The following is a 14,066-nucleotide window of genomic DNA, read 5'->3' on the forward strand; positions in this document are numbered from 1 at the left end:
TTGTGAAAGAATTTCCACTAAGATCCTGGTTTTTCCCTAAATCAAATATTTTACATTCATATAAGATAATAATAGCACCTGGAGAATTGAGCCCAAGTATTAATTTAATGCCAATCCATGGCAAAATAAATGTTTGGGTCATTCTACATTATGAATAAAATTATGCATAAAATTTTAATATTTGTCTCTATTGTTCACAATATCATCTTAACTCCTCCTGAATGACTTCAATTTCCACATAGATATTTTTTTCAGTCCTCTAGCCCCACAGTGAATTTTCTCTCTGCCCACTGGCTTCCATTATTATACCTGAGACTATTTTGTTGTAAATATGATTATTTGTTGGTATGCCTATTTATGAGGCTGCTCATAAGACTGAGCTGCTAACCAATCAAACAGAATAATTCGGTATCAGAACAAATTTTTATCTACAGAAAACAGAACTATTAGAGGTTTAATAATTGAGCTCTGAGAGATTATGACTGTTTTGATGAGAAGAGGCCTGTAGTATAGACCTTTATATAGCCACAAAAGAAAAAGCAAAAAAAGAAAAAAGAAAAGAAAAATCTTAAAGGAAACTTCTTTGGGCTTCCAATGATTGGCATGTGGCCAAATTCTGGTATCAGTGAGGACAACCTTAGTCTGGTAACACCAATTGTTTTATGTTAAATAACTGACGAAAAGGATAAGTCTTAACTCTTTGATTTAGTTCTAAACTTTATAATAACACAGAAATCTCATACTCACTGGATTCCAGTGGAGGATGGGAACTCTCAGGAATCCGGGGAATGTCACTAAAAGAAAGAGGGTATTGTAAAAATCCCATTAGGTGAATTACTCTGGCTGAGACAATCACAGCCCATTTTATTTCTATGATGCAGAAAAAAATCCTTTTGCATCTTTAGAAATGTAGAAATGGAGGGAACTTACTATTTAGATAACTACTGATGTACATGGATGTCAAATGCCACACACACACAAAAACTCCAATAAAATAAGTTTTTAGATATTTAACAGCAAAACACTTTAACATGACAACAATCAGACTAATATTGTGGATAAAATCACCACAATATTTTTACTACCAAAACAGCAGGTTTTGGAAATAAAAAATGTTAAAGATAATATTCTACTTCCATTATAGAAAATCAAAATGACACAAATTTTACAAATCAGTAGTATGCTTTACGAACACATCTGAAAGAGTTTACTGAATGAAAGGGATGGGAATATCTCTTAATAAAATCAAATGATATGATGGATACCATGGGCAAAGTTAATAAAATGAAAAGGATGAATTGCTTTGGAAATTAAAGATGGCTCAAGCTTGCAACAGAAAAGCCAAAAAATTTTATATATATATATAAAATTTATTCATATATATATATATGAATATCTAATGCATATGCACATATATAATATTCATGGAGATTCCTATCTCCAAACTGAAGTTAGCTAAATATATGGCTATTTGCTGTATGACTAGAAAATGACTGTAAGAACACCCATTCCTGTCACACTCACAAATTACTCTGAAGAAATATGTAAGATAGGCTTAGCTTAAGCCATTATCCACTGTGACCTTAAGAACCCTGGACCACCTTGTTTGCTATTATACTGTATGATACTACTTTACCTCTCCTTTTACAAAGATATTTTAATATTAATTTAAGAAGATTAACACTACAGGAAGTATTAACACGACATATTAAAGTAGACTGGAGTTAGCCAGTATCAACAGAATTAACAGCATAATATTTAAGAATTTCGAATTACTTACCTTGTGACCTAATTTGTGCTTTGATTTTCCTTACATTTTTAGGGGGCAGGGAAAATAAAAAGTTTTCACTGTTTGATTGTTTTCTTGCCCTCTTATTTTCATATTTTTATAAGTAATGTGCATAATCACCTACAACTTTTACAAATTTTCTTTTGAAATTTTACAAATTATACTCTGTGCTGTGTATCTTGGGAAATTTATCTCTTTTGTATAGTTTTGTATAAGTTTAAATAAAATAAATTATTTATATGAATTTGTAACTAAGAGACTAATTTTAAATACCTAAAATACAATAAACCAACTATTTATCCTGTTTATTCAAAACTCATTTAAGTACATAAAGGTAAATTATAAAAAATTCACAAACAATAATTTTTTAAACAGTATGATTTCTTTGAAAAGCAGCCTCATAGCCAATTACAAAATTAGAATTTAGAACCCTAAAGCAAGTTATAGACTTTGAATTTTATTCATCATTGAAAGAAGGACAGGGAAGAAAATATTAAAAAGTTAAAGTGATTTTGAATAAAAATTTATTTAATGCTAAATACTTTAGTAACATTTTCACACATAAATTTTCCCATGATGTTTATACAGGTCTTCTTAATCAGTTCTACTCTCAAATTATGTGGTAAAGGAGTTTAAATATCAGTTATAAGCATCAGCGTTTAAGGATATTATATTTGGTGGACTCCCAAATGGTCAATACCTCAAGATGGCCAATGTCTCATAAACTGTGCCAATCATTCCTGAAATCATTATGTAAATAAATTATGAATAAATATTTGCATTTTGAATTTAATTATAGTTGCTGAACAGAACTACATTAAACCCCATTGTTAAAATATCTCTAGAATTATTCCAATAATACAATCACTGGAAAGTTGATGCCAGCTTTGATTCTTTTTCAAATATAATCTTTGTATTGTATATTTTTTTGATTTCTATAATCCATATTAGTTTAGAGTTTGGCTATGTAGATGATGTTGCTTTAAGTAGTTTTCATAGAAAAATAAAAATGTTATTCCAGTCTACTTTAATTGTCTGTTGGTTTCTTAAATCACCATAATCAATGATATTTTTGCTTATTACTTTTAAACCACTATATATATATATATTTAAAAGTATTTGAAAATGTGTGCAGAGCTTGATATTAAATTTTATTTTTATATAACTTCTGATTCATTTTCCAATTTACTTACCTCTTTTCCAGTCTCATTTTTACCTCAGCAATAGAACATATGTCATGTAAAACTATCATAAATCATAGAGTTATTTTAAACATCTACATGGAACTGTACTTTTGCAAAGGTCTTCAATGTCTACTAATGACTTAAAACTGGTTATAAGTTTGCCTTTATTTTAGGGTTTTATATATATTGATGTTCTTTGGTATATGATTATACATTTTCATTCCTTTGAAATTAGGATTATTATATTTTCTTGTATGTTTTGCATTGACATATATTCATGAGGACAGCAAAAATTAAGGTTAGCAGTCTTCCAACATAAAAAGTCTGAATTAATGGCTATATAATATCTTGGAGAATAGGAAAAAAAGAATTATTTCCAAGAATACATTCAAACATTAAGCCAACTATGATGAGATGGTACAAGATGCCTCCTAAAAATTATAGACTTGCAAAATGAATATTTATTCTGGACTTTGTAGTTTTGCTAGAAAAAGCTAACAACAGGGGAAATATATAGATATAGAAAATATTCTATTCGTTATAGATAATTAAATTATGTTTAATTTTAAGGTTTTAAAAATGATACCAATTACTATGACTAATTATTATAAGTCAAATATCAAAATATTTCCTTGATTTTAATTGGGAACTACCCAATTGGTAAAGATATAGAAAAAATATTTTGTTCTTTATAGAATAGCAAAAATCTCATGAAGACATATAAAATTAATATTTTAAATATCATAAGATGAGTTTGCTACTAATTCCTTTTAAAGAAAATACTACTCCTTAAATTAGAATTTCTGAAAATAAGTTCTGCTACTAAAAAAAAAAATCACTTTTATTTCAATTTTGAAAAATATATATTGATACTTTTTGATATTACAATTGTTAGATTATGGAGCTTCTAAAATGTAGTAAAAATATTCAGTAGTCCAGTTTTTAAAAATTGAGAAATTTTAAAAATCTAAAATGTATGCCCATAATTGATGAAAAAACTATCCATGTTAACATGTACTGTATGAATTTATAAACTTCTTTTTAAAACCCTACTAATACATGTAATTTACTAAACTTAAGAAGCAAGTTTTTTTAGCCTTACCCAATAGGCCTTGAAACAATAATTTCAACTTGAGGTTCTGATTTTGATTCTAAAATAATGTTGTAAACTTCTTCATTTGTAGCTCCCGGCAGGGGTTTACCATTCCATTCTAGAACTTCATCCCCTTGAATTTAAAAAAAAGGGTATTTTTTTACCTTATATATTCTGTTTTATTTTTCTTATCTTTTCTCTTTTTTTTTAACAAAGAAATGCAAAACATATACAAATAATTTAATTTCCTAGGCTCTGCTCTTAAAAGCAAATTGATTGGCATAAAATGTGAATTAAAGGTTTTTTTGCACACCTTTATTGTTTTCATGTTTTCCTTTTTTTCTCCCAAAATATTACTGGTCATTGAAAACAGTACAATATAAAACTGCCTTTATCTTTTGAGATATACCAGAAATAATATAAAAATAATCTCATGCTATGGGATGGATTTAGCACAGCCTATTTTGGAAACATTAGAAAATAATAATTAGCAGCATGCCCTCCATATAATAAATGTAAGCAACTCTATGTATGATTCTTATTAAACTGCATAAATCTTCTTTTATTTTGGTAAAAATAGCAATTAACATTTGTTAGCATGAATTTTTCAGTTATAAATCACACTTCATTGTCTTCACCAGATGCACAACAGAATAAAAATGCATGAAAGGATTTGAATTCACACCCACAGGGTAACACAGGTAGCTATGGCAAAGTTACGAAGCAAGCAGATGTAAAATTTGCATGACAGTTAACCCAATTCCAGATGCTCAAAACATGTACATTATATACATGATATATAGTGAATGTCAAAGTACAAATATAAAAATATTTTTAAAAATCAAAAATATAAAATACTACTTAGTTTGTTAAATAGTTCAAAATTCATTAATATAGTATGATGCTGCATTAAAAAATGGAGGTTAATGACTAATAGTTATTACTTTGAGTAGAGTTTTCACCATAAATCATTTGCAAACAAAGATTTATTCTCATAAATATTTAGCATATTTTTAGTTCCCAGATAGTTCTAGCCCCCTTCAGTTGACAACAAAAGGATCAGTTGAATGAAGATTAAATAGACAGCAAAATTACCAAGCAGTGAGGATAATGGGCCCCATTCAACCACACCAAAATGAGTTTTTCTGCTATTAGGCCCCTGCCAGCATGGCAGGAGTTATATCTCTTCTTGCTTAAATAAATCCTACTCAGTTTACTCTTCCCTTTCTGCTCTGTTTACTTTTTCCTTCCATGATCGTCCATAAATTTCATTCTTCAAAATTAGTGAGACAAGAACCCAGAGGAAATTGGCGAAGAGGGTAGTCTAGTCTCATCTCAAAACTCTGGTTTCACAGCTGAACTACCGCAGCCTTAGTGGCATGTGGAGGCATTTGAATGTTTGGATGCTTATTTTGTTGTTCTCAGTATCTAGAACATATTAGGGGCTAAGTAACCATTTGCTTAACTAAGGCATCAATATTGTTACCAATTTTAAAACTTGGACTAAACATGAAATCTTTAGTTTTGGTTAGGTCATTTTTTTACAACAAAAAAACATGTTTTACTAGGACTACTTTTAAAGTAACTATTTTTTTTTCTTTCAGGTTACTTGAAAGTAGAAAGTAAATGTTGAAAAAGCACATCATGTGCTGCTTTGATTTGGTAAACAGTATTCTTATTGACAATATTTAAATAATTTCTAATAATTTTCTCTAAGCAGTTACCTAGAAAAAAAGTTTTTCAAATAGTCAATGAATCTACTTCATTATTTAAAAAAAATTTAAAAAGGAAAAAAATAATTACAGATTATAGCATATCAGGAATTTTATCAAATTTTTTGACCAAGGAAAGAAAATTTATATCATGACTCAGTACACATATATAACAATAATATGTATACATGTATGCATATGTATATACACATACATTTACATGCTAGAAAGTAGTTTACAAAACAATACTTACCCTGATAGTTCCTATTATGTTTTAAATTTTTAAAAATATTATGTATTTCAGTTTTTTTAAAAAATAATGAGGGGCTGGGGATGTGGCTCAAGCGGTAGCGCGCTCGTCTGGAGTGCGTGCGGCCCGGGTTCGATCCTCAGCACCACATACCAACAAAGATGTTGTGTCCGCCAAATACTAATAAATAAATATTAAAAAATTCTCTCTCTCTCCCTCTATCACTCTCTCTTTAAAAAAAATAAATAAAAAATAATGAATATAAACAATTAAATTAATTATGCTATCCAATAATGAGTTACAATCAATATTTTACAAAAGTACTGTATTATAAAATCCTCCTGTTTATAGACAGCAACATGGAAGCACAACTTTTAAAATCAAATTAAATTAATACATGTGATTATTTTTTATTTATAAATCAACAACTCCTAAACCATAAAGTCCTTTTTTACCATTACTTATATATGAATAATCTTTTCAGGCAGGGATATAGACAGTGAGGGTACAAACAGAATATTGACCCTTTCTCTGTCTTTGTATTTGGTGGTAGAGAAATAACATGTAAGCAAGTAACTAATAAAATTTGTCTTATGCAAGGATAGCAGTTCATTCAAGAAACAGAGATAGAGAAAGGTGGCACCAGAGAAGTAATGATTAAATTATTGCTTCAAGTGAGTATCAGGACTCTTTTCAATTATGACAACTTGAGATGAGTTTTGAAGAATGCAAAAGACTTCATCAGTAGAGCAAAACAGAAATCAGGTAGACAAGAGGTACTGGTCACATCTTATATATAGGTAATAACAGCTTGCCAGGAAGACTGACATAACTGGGAGTGGAAAGTGTTAGCAGGAGATAGTCACCAAGCTTTGACTTGAACAAAGAATGACCAAGAGACATGAACAACCTTAATAAGCAGTGCCTGTTTTAGATGGTTATGCCAAATAGCAATGAAGTGCATGAATGAACTTGAAGGAGAGCAGGGCTGCAGAAAGTTCTGGCAAGATTATAGCAAGATTCCAAATGCCAGAAGTGAAATGAATGGAAAAAAATAGTGTTTTAGTTTTTTACAGGCCAGCAAGTTTTATATGCAAACAAAAGAAAAATCAATCCTATATTAAAATGTAAGTCAGACTATATGATCAAGTCTAATAAAAAGCTTTAGTTGCTTCAAATACATAAACTGCTGTAAGTAAAATGTACACTGATGAGTTTTATAGTTATCTTAATTGAGCTTTTAACGTCTCAGCCCATGGGTGTTAAATAAATGAAATTAATCACTAAGAGGTATATTATACAGAACAACTCCTGAATTGACTTCTTCCAAGTAATCATCTACTAAAACAAAAGTACAAAATCAAAAGATATTATGTTTATAATCTGATCTACAAATTCAGTTTTCTGTAGTTAAAGTTATATTATATTATCCACCACAGATTTTCATACTTTTTTTGGAGTGTATTTTGAGTTTTGTACAACAATTCAGTTTACTAAGATAGTCATCCCTAATTGACTTACTTTCTTATTGAATCAATGACTAGTCTTTGATTAGAAACAATGGTACACCGGTACACCATACTGCTACACATCTTCAAAGTCATATAGTAAATGGAAAAAAAAAAAACTCAATTTGGATTTTCTCCTTATATAATACCTAATATAGAAGGTCCCTATCAAAGAAAAAACAAAACTTGAAATGATTTTGAACAGATTTTTGTAATCATATCAAGAAGTCTGTAAGACTCCTAGAATATTTTTCTGAAGTTATCAAGATAGAAAATATAGGCTGGAAATGTTCTCTATGTATTATAGGTTGTTAATAATCAACTCTGAAGTGAAGTCAAAGAAGTAGGTTAATGTGATTTTAACTAAAATGAACATAAAATAATTTACCAAAAATATATTTTAAAAAGTGTTGCTACTGGATATATAGCACATTTGAATATATTATATGATTTTATTGTGCCATGTTAAAGTTACAGAGCAATACATATTTCTGAATACTAAATACTGGCTCTTTTGCATGAGTACAATATGTCTCATTTTAATTAAGAATATTTCATTATGTAATATGCATCATAAATGTGACTATATCTATGTTTTATGAAAAACACTGTTCCTAAATAATTGTTTGGGGATTCTGTGAAAAGTTTTAGTAATTACTGTAAATAATGAGGTGGAGTTTGTTTTAAAAAGCTAAACTGTTTTAGACTTGAAGTCTGGTAACAATACTATAAAGTCATCTACAGAAATAATACTTCAGCATTTTGCAACTCTGTGTTTTACATAAATAAAAATATTCCTACTCAATCTCTACAGATTGCTACTTATGTATAGTTCCTTATGGAAATCACATCCGTGTCTCTATTAGGAAAAAAAGCTTTATTTATGCATTACAATTAATTAGTGGTATAAACGTAATATGTAAATAAATCATCCCAAATTGAAATCTACCAATCCATGCATTGATAGCATGTTTGAATGTAAAAAAGAAGCTTTACCTGCTCTCAGGTGTCCAACTACATCTGCCAGGCTACCCTTCTTTACTTTGGTGATGAAAGCACCAAGACGTCCTAAGTCAGTCATTTTTCCTCCAACAACCTGGATGATTACAAAGTTATAAGTTCTTAAGATTCATATGAAATACAACTTTATTAGTTTGAGAAAGTATTCTATAATGTTTTACAATTAAGTGTGAGAACATTAGTGAAGTACAATATCTTTTTAAGTAAAGAAACTGGCAGCATAATATTGAAAAGAAGATATTTCATTATATTTGTGATGACCATGTATCCTAAGGAAATTTGTTTACTGACTTCTTACACTAACCTAACAATAACAAGACACCAAAAATAATGTATGCATTTGGAAGACAGGTGCCATGTCTCTCTGACTTATATCAAACAGCAAGTGTTTAACATTGTTTAGGATTTTTTAAAATCTTCTAAACACATTCTTACCACTTGAATCATTTCTATGTGAAGATAATACCCCATTGTCAAATCAGATTTCAGTCTCCTTTGTGTATCTGTGGTTTAATATAGTAGGCCTACAACCATAAAGACTAGGAATTCCTACCAAGATCAGGCTACATTTTGGAAGTAATTTACCACTGTGCAAAGTGTACAGTCTAAATGCATCTGACCATGTGCTGACCTTCTCATCAGAAACAGATATTTGAGGTTACCTGACCTTCAAAGTCTGAGCTATATCACTATTGAATACCTTAATGTGGCTTTTCTGCTACATCTAAAATATATGTGAGAAACTCTAGGTTTAATTTTTCCCAATGCAGGGGCCTCAAATACACAATTAAAAGTGCATTGACTTTTTTTTTTTTTGACTAGCAAATTTACTAGATATTTGTCATTCAAGTTTTCATCTGCTTTGTGACCAATACACCTTGAGGATCACTTTTCTAATACTTTTACTATGAAGTGGTACTACCTCAGCCCTATTTAAGTAGTATTTTTACTTAATGTCAAATCCTTATCCAACTAATGGAAACTTGTATATAAAAGGGTTGCTTGAAAATAAGAACACAATTAGTTGTGTTAATAGCCCACCATTTTACACTTGATACATCTGTGTCTGCTAAAACAGTTAGCCTTCTCATTTTTCTGCTTGTTTGTTCAGTCTGAATTAAAATTAGATTTTGAAAATAAAAAAGTAGGTGAGTATTACCAAAGATTGAAGTTGATCCACAGTTCTTATAAACATACCCATTAATAGAGGTAATAGAGGTGATCAGAATTATTTCACAGCAAGAGAAATTAATGCTAATAATATCATTTGAGTACATGAACTTTCTTTCTTGTTTTTCAGGATTGAGGGATCATGCATACCAGACAAATGCTATATTACTGAGCTCACTGCCAGTTGTATTAATGTACAACCTCTTGACAAATAATAGTTTTAAAGTAACATTTTTTAATATTTCTTTAAGTAACTGAAAGCAAAACCATATAATGCATATACATAAGCACACATATAATACAAGATACCTATGCAAATGTGTGCATAGACTTTTCCAGAAAGCAATAATCTTTTGTAATCTATCAGATTCTTATATCTGTTAGAGGACATTTTAATTAATTAATTTATTTTTTATTTTTTTACATGAGCTCTCTCATTATGATTATTATTATTATTTGCCTTACAATTCTTAATACACCTTTATACCAGAATTTATCATATTTCTGAATACAAGATACGCTGACACCAAATTGACATCTTCATACATGTATTTTGTATAATGATGAGGGTCTCCTTCCACCATCCATGCATGGATAGAGGACATTTTTAAAAGATATGTTTTCTTCTTTTAGTATTATCATAAATATTACTATTATTAGAAAATAATTTCCTTGTTGAAGTTTTATATTGCTACTAAATAAAAATGGTCCACATTTTATCTAAGTTTACTGCCTTCCATTCAAATCTTTTTAATGTAAAATTTATCCTTAATAACCAGAGACAAATAGTTTTCCTATGCTCTACTGCATTTTTAATACATTTGTATTATATTAACAAAAATGATTGAAAACTACTAACCTAGGAAAACTATTACACATAAGACAAGCTATATTCACTAGAGAGATTTTATTTTGAAGAAGAGAAGAATATATTTAAAGATCATTGCTGGGCATAGTGATGCTTGCCTGTAATCCCAGCTACTTGGGAGGCTGAGGCAAAGGCATCACAAGTTTGAGGCCAGCCTCAGCAACTTAGCAAGACCCTGAGCAACTTACTGAGACCTTGTCTCAAAATAAAAATTAAAAGGATTGAGGATATAGCTCATTAGTGAGGCAAAACTAAGTCCAATTCTCAATACAAAAAAAAAAAGAAAAAAATCATTGTCAGAAGTTTTGCTGATTGCAGTCTGTACTGTAATTCACCCTTTAAGAAATATTCTAAACCAGCATACTTACTTTCAGACCCAGTAATGCACCCGATTCTTTGGGCATGGTTGTTCTTTTGTTAAGAATAACACGTCCAATTAATCGGTCCCCCTCTTTGGATGGCTGCCACGTTACCGGATGCTGTTAAATGCAAAATTTAAAAAGTAAACAACTTTTTTTTCTATAGACACATGTTACCATGATGTGATTTCCTCAGTTAAAAGATACCCTAGAGGGAATTCTTTATTCTTATGGACTTCATCCTTGGCTTACAATATTTTTCACTTAGACTTACTGTTTATTTACAAAAGACACTTATACTCAATGATTCTGAAAGTACTTAGCAACTAAATATATCTCTTAATCAATATTTAAAAGCAATTAATTTATTTTAAAATGTCTGCTTAAATGAAGAAATTTTTTTTGTTATTAATGCTGATACTATCCTTAATCAAATACAGTGTCCATTCTTAAATCATTAGAATGGTTCATCTTATAAATTTAACTTCACAATGGTGCAAAAGTGTTACATATTTGGTAGAAACTATACTTTGAATTTTGATTTATTTTAGGATTAGTGATATAATATTGTCCTCTGTTGAGATGATAAGCAAGAGCAGTGAGCTTAGCTCTCAGGCAGCCATAGGATCACAAGGGTAAACAACTAATACTCTATAGTGTACTGTTGCTAAAAGAAGATGTACGATGGTAGTCATGATTTAATAATTTTTTTACTTAATTTACAATTTGCTATAATTATTCAGTATCAACTAATTTTTTCTTCAAAACTGCAATGCCAAATGAAATTAACATTTGCGATCATAGAACATATAATGGTGCAGGACTCATTTTCACCAGTATATATGAGATCATGGATAAAGTATAAATAGTCCTTGAATTGCAAACACTCAATTACCAGAAAACTTACCGAACTAATAGGTGATGTTTCCCGGCTGTGCCACGTGGCAGGATCCAACCAGTAATAATCCAAGTCACCTGCACAGCAGGAAAAAAACAAAATTGTGATAATGTTAAAGTGGAGAATGCATCACTCTAAGTATTACCTCTTCAATCTATAAAGTGTTAAGAATATTGTAATCTTGAGTTTACGCATCCCAGAATGATACATGTGTTGTGAAAAGTTGGGACTAGAATCACTGGAATAAATATGTTCTACAAACATACTTCCTGAAATAGAAGGGCTGCTCCCACCCCCCACCCTCACTGCCCCCAAATAAGCCTAGTAACACTGACACATAAACATACAGGGAAGAACAGGGTTAATGTGCTTTTCCAACACTCAAAGCTTTCCATTCCAAGTCACATCTTGCCATCTAGTGGTGACGCCTAAAATTACATTTATTGAACTGAATATTAAAATTTGTCTCCCTTTCTACACTTCTGAACTATAACATATTTTTCAAAAAATAATTCTTTTATCCCTACCTTTCCTCATATACTGAAAAATATGACATATGCTTATTAGTTATTATTAAATGTCAAGAAAAACGGTAAAAGAATGCAAATGACACAGTACCCACCAATTTTAATAAAACCACAAAGTAAGCATTTGAGAGAAAAATTAAGGGGCCATGTTTTCAATATATGAATGAAAAAAAAAGGCAATAAAAAGTGGGCCACCTATATGAGAACATGTATTAGGAAATCAGGGGAATAAATGAACTTTTATATTTTAAGTATCAGATTAATTCAATAAAATTTTTTTTCCATGGATCTCCAAAGAAACAAGTAAGTCAGCTGACACTGAGATACAAAGCTAGCTAACTTGGGGAAATATGACTGACCAAGACTGAACAGGCCATAACTAAATAATTTTTCATAGATGATAGGCAATGAAAGGTACAGCATGCAAAAGGAAAGAAATTTTTTAGATGTATAAAATCTACAGGCAGAAAAATCCATACTCTTCAATTTATTAGTAGTTGCTTTTCTTTTCCTTTTATAAATCTTAGAAAGGCTGAAGGCAAATGTTATCGATACTAAATACTAAAATATTACACAAATATTCATGTGAATAATAGTAGTTTACTCTATGTAGGGGTTAGCATTTGAAATTGCACTAAAAATCATTCTATTAAAATTGCTTCATATGGAATATGTATGTTTTTCAAATTCACATCCTTAATATGTATACATGGCTTAATATCAGAGAGTATTTCTACTGGACCACTTCAGTTAATGGAGTGTAAGGAAGATGCAAAAGGAAGATATTTCTCCTTGGTATTTATTTGCTGTTTGTAAAATTTTATGCAATTACTCTTTTTTTAAAGTACACATATAGGGGCTGGGGATGTGGCTCAAGTGGTAGCGCGCTCGCCTAGCATGCGTGCGGCCCGGGTTCGATCCTCAGCAGCACCATATACCAACAAAGATGTTGTGTCCACCGAGAACTAAAAAATAAATAAATGTTAAAATTCTCTCTCTCTCTCTCTGTCCCCCCCTCTCTCTCACTCTCTCTTTAAAAAAAAAAATAAAATACACATATATTATTTTTTTATTGGTTGTTCAAAACATTACAAAGCTCATGACATATCATATTTCATACATTAGATTCAAGTGGGTTATGAACTCCCATTTTTACCCCAAATACAGATTGCAGAATCATATCAGTTACACATCCACATTTTTACATAATGCCCTATTAGTAACTGTTGTATTCTGCTATCTTTCCTATCCTCTACTTCTTAAAGTAGTTTTTTCATTAGTTCATCTCGAAAAAACTACAGTGTTAAAATTGAAATTATATTAATACAAATATTACTGTTCAAAAGGTAATTACTGCAATTTTTACAAGTTTCTGCCTAAAATTTCACATACTTAGTAAAAAGGCCTGATGATATCTTAAATGTTGATTCATTTCTAAACAGTGATAAAGTAATTGAACCACTGAGATGTTGGTGGAAAGGTGATTCAATTTCCCTGAAGAAAAAAAATACTAATGAAATTGAAAGGTGCTTTAAGAAGTCTTTGAAGCTAAAATAATAACAAAAATCACCATATATTTTTCAAGCAAACAATGGTTCTTCATATCCCTCAAAAATTTTTCTTAAGCTTTAAAAACTACACTTCTTGGAATTTTTCTCTGGCTCATGCCCCCATGCCTTATATGGTGA

At 30.1% G+C, this 14,066-nt stretch overlaps 1 protein-coding gene across 49 annotated transcripts in view; it reads right to left on the reverse strand.

The window, feature by feature from the left end:
• The window catches only part of Rims1 (regulating synaptic membrane exocytosis 1), a 443,971-nt gene that overhangs the window by 152,452 nt on the left and 277,453 nt on the right, over nt 1-14,066 (reverse strand). For all 49 annotated transcript variants that reach the window (XM_078019737.1, XM_078019731.1, XM_078019776.1 and 46 more), the window contains 5 exons: nt 11,861-11,928; nt 10,963-11,073; nt 8,533-8,632; nt 4,076-4,199; nt 748-794 (listed from right to left, as the gene is read on the reverse strand). In XM_078019737.1, the coding sequence (XP_077875863.1) occupies nt 748-794; nt 4,076-4,199; nt 8,533-8,632; nt 10,963-11,073; nt 11,861-11,928 (450 nt within the window). The remainder of the gene's footprint in view (nt 1-747; nt 795-4,075; nt 4,200-8,532; nt 8,633-10,962; nt 11,074-11,860; nt 11,929-14,066) is intronic.

Source organism: Ictidomys tridecemlineatus, chromosome 8 (assembly GCF_052094955.1).
Source record: "Ictidomys tridecemlineatus isolate mIctTri1 chromosome 8, mIctTri1.hap1, whole genome shotgun sequence".
Taxonomy (NCBI): domain Eukaryota; kingdom Metazoa; phylum Chordata; class Mammalia; order Rodentia; family Sciuridae; genus Ictidomys; species Ictidomys tridecemlineatus.